This window comes from Setaria viridis, chromosome 6 (assembly GCF_005286985.2).
Source record: "Setaria viridis chromosome 6, Setaria_viridis_v4.0, whole genome shotgun sequence".
NCBI lineage: Eukaryota > Viridiplantae > Streptophyta > Magnoliopsida > Poales > Poaceae > Setaria > Setaria viridis.
This window is the reverse complement of record NC_048268.2, coordinates 31,986,473-31,995,667: the sequence shown is the minus strand read 5'-3', so window position 1 is coordinate 31,995,667 and position 9,195 is coordinate 31,986,473. Positions and strand designations below refer to the sequence as shown.

Genomic DNA, 9,195 nt, shown 5'->3' with positions numbered 1-9,195 from the left:
TGAGCAGCCTGAATTTACATTTGAATATTTGATTGAAAAAATTCTTAACAAAAAAACCTTATTATTACACAAAGCTGTCACAGCCTAGTTTAGTAGGAAATGATTCCTCTGCACTACTTCAGAGTGATTCGGTGTCACTAGTGCATGGGCCATGATCGCACATGGGCTCATTCGTTAGTGGCACAAGTCACCATGGAATACTTTACTTTAGAGGAGGCTCATCCGCTGCACTTTTAATGTGCAAAGAGAAAAAAAATAAAATTATTACATCATAACTTAGCATACTCTACATATTTCACACACACTTCAAAGCGTTACCAAATCAAAAAAAAAAGTGTAAAAATTTTGGAGCGCCGCCGCCGAGCGGCTACGCGGCGACGTTGGTGATGCCCCAGGAGCGCTCGGCGAGGCGGACGCACTCCGGGAAGCGGAAGCAGTCGACGAGGTGGTCGATTGCCATGCCGGCGGCCTGCATGAAGGAGTAGACGATGACGGGGCCCACGAGTCGGAACCCCCGGCGGACGAGGTCCTTGCTCACCGCCTCCGACTTGGGCGTCCGGAACGGGATGTACTTGTGGTGCCTGTACTTGCCCACCACCGGCCGGTGGTTCACGTGGCCCCACATGTACCCGCTGAACGACCCGAATTCCTTGGCCACCTGCACGAACGCATACCAATTTTGTCTCTCATGCATCGATCGCTTCGAGCTTATTTTGCAAATTTTCAACTTTTTTTGAAAGAAATTCAGGGAGAAGATATTTTGCAATTTTTTCTTCAGGTCCATGGACTCGCCTTCTGAATGCACTTGGCGTTCTCGACGATGCACCGGACACGGCACTCGGCGAGCTTGAGCTCCTTGTTGCCGCTTATCTCGGCGACGGCGTCCTCGTCCATCTTGGCCACCGTGCTGGGGTCGAAGTCGGCGAACACCTCCCTGGTGCAGTCATGGGCATTTTGATGAAACTGGCATGAACAGAGAGACTGCAAACTGGGAGCAGGAATGTTCAGAGGAACACACACCTGTACATGTCTCGCCTCTTGAGTATCTCCGTCCAGTTGTGGTCGATGAGCATCCCGGACAGCGACAGCAGCTCGAAGAGGCGGCTGCGAATCACCACGGAGATGAGCAGGATGAAGCACCGAAATCTGGATGGAGTGCAGAAATGGTAACTGTGGCAGGTAAATTCAGGAAGAAATGTGGTGGTAAGTACTTGTCGCTGTACACAGGGACGCCCCAGCACTCGTCGTGGAACTGAACGTATGCCTCATCTGCACAATGGGTTAATTTTCAGTCAGACAGTTTTTCCTTTTTGTTTTGTTTATATCCTTCCATTTTTTCATATGTTCCTGAGTAGTCTATTTTGCACAACAAACTACACCGAACCGGGGACAAGTCCCTTTCTTATGCATTTGTCAGCTGATCTTTATTCTCCTTTCTCTCTATCTCACCAGCAAGTGACCACTGAAACTTGGTCAAATCAGACTATCACTGGTCAGCGAAGTCGACTTCGCCAACTCTTAAAGAACAAGTTTGTCCCATTGTCTATCCAAACCTCCTTTTTCGTTCAGATAAATTTCCTGATGACCAATCTTTTTATATTCACTAGTTGGTAAAAATTTACTTTTTAACTACTGTTTCTTTGCGTCATTCAGTTATCCGAAGACATACGCGTTTCTCCTGTACACGAAGAAACCATGTTTCAAAAGGTGAAAAGCTTACGATCATTATTCGAAACTGTTCCTCCAGTAGAAACATCATGCTAGTGCATGTGAAACAAATACATGAAGATCAGCGAATTTCATACCAGTGTTCTTGGTGATCCAGCTGCACCTATGCATGCTCCCCGGCTCACTGCAATCGAAATCCTCCTCACCCCCTTCAACGTCATGGTCACTGGCCTTGTCGTCGTCCTCTCTCCTCATCTCCAGAGACACCATCACATCGCCCCAGGGGCTGAAGGTGCCGCCATAGAGGAGCGGCACCTTGGGCTCCCAGCTGGAGTTGGAGCTGCTGAGCGAGGAGTCGTTGGAGTTCTGCGACAGCGACAGCGACGACAACGTCAGGTTGGAGCTGCTCCTCTGGATTCCCAGAGGGTAGATCCTCTGCATGTACTTGCTAGTCGCATTGTTCATGGCCTGCTGGAGCTTCCTGTCGAGGTTCTTGATATGGCTGCTAGGGCTCTTCTCGAAGGCATGGTGCTGCCGGCTGTTTGCGGTGGTGAGCATCGTGCTGCCACGAGGCAGGAGGCAGGCTGGTGTTTTTTGGAGGCAAACTACGAAGATGGTTTGAAACGAGTTGCGAGGTTTGGTATGTGTGGCTGTGGATCTATTATAAAGTGTTGAGGGTTAAGGTGATGCGTCCTGAGCATGTTTGGTAGCATGTGGGCTTCAAGGTAGCTGCCTGAAAGCTTCCACTTGATGTTATTGAAAATGTGTGATGGTTTTTATAGTTTAGTGAGTGGAAATTGCTGGTGGTTTCTGCTTGGGGGCGCGTGCAGCATGGTCACTGAGTTTCCATAATTCCTTGCCTCATTTCTTCCTGATTCTCAGTTTTCAGTAATTATCTTTTCGGCAACTCAAAGGGGATAATTCGGTATTTTCTTTGACAAGAAAGAACCTAGTTTAATGTAGGTGTAATATGCAAATTCATGATATTTGTGACAGATTTGCTGATTCTTAAGTGATATCCATCTTGTACGGTTTATTCCATTCTGCTCTTTCTAATTGATTCAGAAACGGTAATTGGATGGTCATTTGGCATGTCTTTTTTTTTTGGGAAATGTTCATTTGACATGTTAGTACAAATATATTTTCTACTTTAGGATATGTGTAGATCTGTCTTTTTGGATGGCAAATTTTCTTGGCACAGTCTCTCTTGTCACAACAGTCATTATTTTTCCGACTGGCCATGATAACTACAGCACCTGGCTATTAGTAGTAACTCACAACTGGCTACTACATTGATAACTTTGAAAAACAACTAGCTATATTGATGACTTCATTTCTTCTCCCAGACTAGGCAAACCATCTAGACGATTCAGAGATCATATGTGGCTTTCATAAAAAAAAAGAGATCATATGTGGCTATCCTCATTCAGCTTTTCTTTTTCAGTATTGCCTTTCTGGTAGTAATACTTGGCTGGGAAATCCTGAGCTAACTGCATCCTTTTGCAACAGCTGGTAACTTGTTATTTTAGCCACTAAAAACTGCTGGTGGTTCAAACATAGACGACATGGTACGTTTGCAGTTCCAGTTTACATGGCTAATTTCATCCTGGTTTTCTTTATCATCGATCGGCTTTTAGATTGGTTTCATTGACCTAACAGAAACCGCCAGCTTCCATTGATCAGCATTTTGTTAGTTTAATCCTAGAAAATGCTGACAGTTTGAAATCACTGCAGGGCACATTTGTTTACTTGAACTTCAAATTTCACATACTCAGTTTTGTGGTCAGTTTTATCCAAGTTATCTTCATCATATGACCACTGTACCTTTTGGCAGTTTCCAGAAGATTGGCTAACTTCACCAGCCAGCTAAAGACGGTGGTGATTCCAACACAACAAAACGTGTCCTCACTCACTGCATGCTTGGCTAGTTTCATCCCTCCCTTCTCTGTCACTGGTACCTATTAAGTTTGGTAGTTTCATAACTCTCATAGGTTAACTTCAAACGCTTTTGGGCTAAACAGTATTGCTTAAACCTGACTTCACAGTAGCTCATTTATGCTGTTCTGCGTGAAATATGCGGCCAATTTCATCTCTCTAATCTCTGTCACAATAGCCTTTCTATAAGTTTTCAATGTTTTTCAACAGGGCAACAGATCCGTCGGCGTTGGGACTTTGTTGATCAAAATGCACCACAAAAGAAAGATGTAAAGGTACTATATGTTATTTTTGAGCTGTGATAGGTACACGCATTATGCTGGACGCTTTGGCTACATGGCTATCTTTATCCTGCTTTTCTTTATCACTACTGGCAAGTAGCAGTCATGGTTGCTCTGCTGCTTCTTCCCAGGCAAATCTGCATTCCAGGGCCGAAATTCATATTGTCCCTTGCATTTACATTAAAGGTCCATTTTGTAAATACCCTCCTGTTGAACTTCTAGCTAATGAAATTTGTCTCATCAGATCATTATCATGTGTACCTAAAGAAAAATTTTCCCCTGAAACAGGTGCAGCATTTGATATGTACTTAGTGGGTGGTTGTCTGAATTGGGTGGAGAATAAAGAATTAACATATTAAAGCCATATATATAATTCAATGGCGAGTATTTTGAAAAGAGAAGAAATAAATATCATAGGAGAAAAACCTTTCCTGCTCATTAAACAAATGGCATGGTGGTACTCGAGTTGCACCTAGTTTATGCATGTTTCATGTGTTCTCAATACCTAACTACGTGCACAACCATAAGACCTAATAATTTGAACAAATGAGAACTAGTGCCTGTGCTTTATGGAAAGACTTAAACACAGCTAACCTTCAACAACGGGTGAAGGCTATGAGCCGACACGACCCGACCGAGGGGCAAATTAAGTACACTCTTAAGCTTTCTTTTCTTTGTTCCATTTTTTCCTTTTCCTTTTGTTTTAAGAGAGCGCTCTTCTTTCATTTAGTTGCAAGGTCACTAGGGTTACAAGTGACCCCTTGTCCATTTGGACAAGGAAGTGCCATCTTTCTGTTCATATTTCATATATAACCAAGCTCGGAAGATGCTCAATGTGCGTGCATTTCTCAAATGGCCTAGCTGGTGGAACAAACCTTTCCATCAAACTTTAAAAAATTGGAAGCTAAGCTTGTGAGATGGCATCCAAGATTTGAAGCCTATTTGAAGTCCTAGTTGCACCGGTAGGCAGTCGAGCTGCAAGCATCACTTCCGAGTTCTGAAGAGATCAAATGGTGTTAGGATCGAATAAAATTCTTCAGACTTCAGAGCTCAGAAAACACAATGTATTGCAGATGGTTAGTACGGGTAGGATGAGCTTGTCCAGCCAACCAAATGGCATAAGAAAAAAAGGAACCCGATAAGTGCACTCGCTGGCTTGAATTTGTAGGAATTTTTTTTTTGACAATTGGAGTTGTTAAACTGGCAGTACAGCCCTAACAGCAAGTATTAATGCCGTAGTCCTTGGTGTGGTCTAGTCGTCTAGATCATTTCCCCTCCTTTTTGATAAGGCGAAGGCTGATCAGTCCGTGTCAGGCTCGGCATTGTTTAGTGTTAGTGAAGCTGAGCTTCACTTGCCTGCTCACCTAACGCTACAAATGCATCAGAGCTTTGAGACTTGGGGCTACCAAATCACCGTAGACATTTGGAGAAATAGTATACTTATTGTATGAATGGGACATTTGGACTTGGAGAAGAAATTTGCCGCTTATCTGCATGACTTGTCCCTCACAGTTCGTGCACAGCTTTCAAACTTTGAATCATCGCCCATCGATGTTTGAATTTTCACAACATGGTTTTAAAAAATAAACCTTCAATGATATAATTCCAGTTTATTCATAGCCTACCTGCGCTCGCTGAAGGAATCTAGCTATTTTATGGAAAAATCGAAAAAAAACTATTTTGAAGGAAAAAAAGATTGGAACTCTGACTCGCGCTTAAGAAGCGGGGAGTGCCCGGGTTCAAACCAGAGGAGGCAGGTTCTCAAAATGACAAGCCATGCCAACCGAGCAAGCACTTAGTGTGTTGGTCACCCCAAACCAAACTCAATTAACAGGCTGTTTCTCGGGGTCAACTTCACCAGGTCATCTGTGGATTCTAGTCCTGGATCCACCTTGAATTGGTTTATTGAATCATTGACCTGAAAAATAGGCGTTTGGCCATATGTTCCTATACATCAAATAATTGATAATGGTTTCTTGATAGTTTGCTGATAATAAAATGCTGACGGTTTAACTGTTTAAGCATAGTAGGCCTTGCATTTCTTTTCATGGGACTTCAACACTGCACCTATATAGTTTGTTTTTTTAATGTAATGCATGACTAATTCTATCCCAATGTAACTTGTTAGCAGTGATAGCTCTCAAGAGTATTCTCAAGTGATATATCATTTCAAGGACCAAAAAGTTTGGGCCTCAATTGGAAGGGGAGAAGTTTCTTTGATGTCCTAGAAGAATCAAACTGCTTACAGTTAAATTCTTTATGCTTTTAAGATGGCTACTAGACAGCATTGGTAGTTGAAACTTAGGACTCCATAGCAGACATGTAGTTTTGGATTTCAGTGAGATTCTAGGTCGTTCGTTGATGTACATGGCCAATTTCATCCCTCTTATCCCTGTCATTACAATCTTTAGACTGGTAGTTCAAAAGCACCAAAATAAATAACACTCAGCGTTGGTACTTGCTTCAGAAGGAAATACCAGTGGTTTGAACTTGCCTTGCATAAATTTCCCCAGCTTTTCTTCATCAGTTAAGAAAAAAGTGTTCTTTTATAAGGAGAAAACTAAAGGAGAGAAACATTATACAAGTGAATCTAGCCATTCTACAATCGCTGAAAAATATTTCTTTGCTCTATATATGGATAACCATGGAAACTCATGCTTGAAACAGTTTGTGCAAATTTCGATAGTGACTGGTTGATGCTTGAAGATGAAGCCATTTCTTGTTGTCCAGATGCCCCAAGATACTAGGATAATTATTTCCATGAAGAATGGTATCTGCTCCTTGATTTCAAAAGGTTGCAAGTGGATAGGGATTTGCAGGTTTAAAAGACCCCAACATTGTTGGGAGAAGGGGCACTGCACGAATTCATCTGCACATTTTGCTGGCATCAGACACCAGTAGCCCTGTATGCTGGCAATTCCATATTGTTCCTTCTCAGGAGCTGTCTTGTATTTAGTCTGTCTTTCAGGAGTAGCTAGAAGAATATTTTTGTTGCTTAAGCTAGCAAGAACTCTTCCAAAGCCATGAAATAGATTGATGAATGCCCCTATGAACTTTCATAATTCTATACTCTTTGTTTGAGCTATAGATTTCATTTCCGGATTTCCCCAAATATTGATCCATATATCTTTGGAGTCATAAAGTTGACAACTGTGTATGTAATCAGCTAATCCCCGAAATTGAGCAAAAGTCTATGCTGACAGTGGCAGATGGTAGCGTGAATGAAGGTGTTGTGTTGCTGTTGATCTCATTAAGGACATATTCTTGGATTTAGCGCTAGGAATACAGTTCAGAATAGAAATGCCTTTGTACTAGGCCACACCATAGATCAACCCAGAGTAAGATAGTCTTTCCACTTTGAGGTATTATACAAGATATACCTTTATATATATATATATATATATATATATATATATATATATATATATATATATATATATATAGGTCCAAAAATTTGAGGATATGATGCCACAAAATAAAATCCTTTCTTAACGTTACAAGGTAGTTTTCCATTATTGTAGTAACAGATAAGCTGCACGCAAGGGAGGTTTTCATTGCTGAAGAATTTTTGCAGATTGTTGAGGAGAATCCCATCATTTTGAAATTTAGATTAAGAACACCCAAATCTCCTTCCTCCTTTGGTAGGCACACCATCCGACAGGTAACTTTAGGAGGTTGTCTTCATTTAAATCATATCCTCTCTGTAAGCAATGTTTTTTGTATTTATCTAGTTGCTTTAATAGACTTTGCTTTTGATTACTTCCTATCGTTTGTGTACTTTTTTCTCTTTTATTTGTGATCAGTTTATGAGCTGAGAATGATGTAGAAATTTGGCTATGTGCAGTCGTAGAGGCCGGAACCTTTTCCATTTTCTAAAAAAATATAGTTGCTTTATAACCGTTGTTGCATGCAATTTTGTTATGCACATTTTTTTATTTGAGAAACACAGTACAACCACATATATACGCACACACACTCAATCCTATGAATACGTGCACACAACTCTACCTCTATGAGCACCTTCGAGAGACTGAGCCGGCTGATACTTGATTGATGAAGACACCACTAACGCCTCGCAGTCGACGAGCGCAAGCACTAGTTAAATCATGGAATAAATATAGGAAAATACGAGCACATGTGCCAAGTTAAAAATTTGAATCCGAGACCTGAGCTATGCTCAATTCATATTTTGTGATGCACATTAGGAAGGTCGGAAAGTATTGGTTTTCCACCCTAGAGGATGAACAATAATTTGTTTTCGCATCTTTTGACTAATGGTAGGAAGTCCTTGACAGTTAGCTTTTTTAGTCTAAAGACATACCTAAATAGGTGAAAGGCAAAGATCCAGTGGAACAGCCAAAGGAAATTGCAAAAGGAACGGATATACAGTTCGGATGCAATAGCTATGGTGATAGAAAGGTGATCACACATCACACATTGCAAAACCGGGTCATTCAATTTGGTTTTGGTAGTTTGAGTAAAGAGTTGTATACCTATTTTAGGTCGGTTTTTAGACATGTTTTATGTAAGGAAATGAGACTCCTCATGGAAGTATATATACCTCTCCACTTTACAAATATAAAAAATCAAGGCCGATTAAGAGACATCCAATTGAATAAAAAGTAATCTATGTCTTTACCTTTTATCTTCAAACACTAATAATCTCTCTTCCGAATACTTTATTTGGAAGAAGATTTGCTATCACCATCACTATTAACGAAGGCAAGGGTAGATAGATACTTTATCTAGATAAAAACCTTAAAAATCCATAAGACCTACTAGAGAGATAGATCTTAGCTCCCCCTCGTATCAGTGGCTTGCCGGAGAAGAAGAGGGAGGGACTAAAGGGCGGCAATAGACATCGCATAGTATATTTCTAGTGGATGGAAGGTAAACTGTTTGGATGATGTTCTGTAGCAGTGCATGATGTTGCATCGTCAGATTAATTACTCTCCATGCAGCTCGAGAATTAATGTCTCTGGTAAAAGGTCAAGTAGAAAGAGACTCATACATAATTATCGAAGTTAAGACATGCATGCAAAGAAAACTTTTTTTAGAGAAGAAAGTAACAGAAGGACTGTGTACCCTACATTCAAAGAACGAAGTGAAAGAAAATAACTTGAGAGAAAAGGACCCCCCAGCTTGTTCCATGTACACTACCGAACCCCCCAATAATAGACGTGTGCACGTAGGCTCCTTGGTGTCAGTTCCTTGGAAATTTTACACGAATATTTTGATTGGAATAGACATCAATAATATCCTCGCCAGTCATAAACGTGACATCTTAGACTTGCCTTAACCATTCAAACTT

At 41.1% G+C, this 9,195-nt stretch overlaps 1 protein-coding gene across 1 annotated transcript; it reads right to left on the bottom strand.

The window, feature by feature from the left end:
* LOC117859686 (uncharacterized) lies at positions 1-2,315 on the bottom strand. The gene is made up of 5 exons (XM_034742852.2): positions 1,806-2,315; positions 1,212-1,269; positions 1,021-1,104; positions 793-934; positions 1-658 (listed from the first exon to the last, which is right to left on the bottom strand). The coding sequence occupies exons 1-5, from the start codon at positions 2,224-2,226 to the stop codon at positions 368-370; spliced, it is 996 nt and encodes a 331-aa protein (XP_034598743.1). The 5' UTR covers positions 2,227-2,315; the 3' UTR covers positions 1-367.
* Between the last annotated feature and the right edge of the window lie 6,880 nt (positions 2,316-9,195).

Coding starts and splice junctions, on each gene's coding strand:
- LOC117859686 (XM_034742852.2), bottom strand. CDS start 2,226: ATGCTCACCACCGCAAACAGCCGGCAGCACCATGCCTTCGAGAAGAGC. Junction 1,270..1,805: donor CTGGATCACCAAGAACACTG/GTATGAAATTCG, acceptor CCCATTGTGCAG/ATGAGGCATACGTTCAGTTC. Junction 935..1,020: donor AAGAGGCGAGACATGTACAG/GTGTGTGTTCCT, acceptor TGACTGCACCAG/GGAGGTGTTCGCCGACTTCG.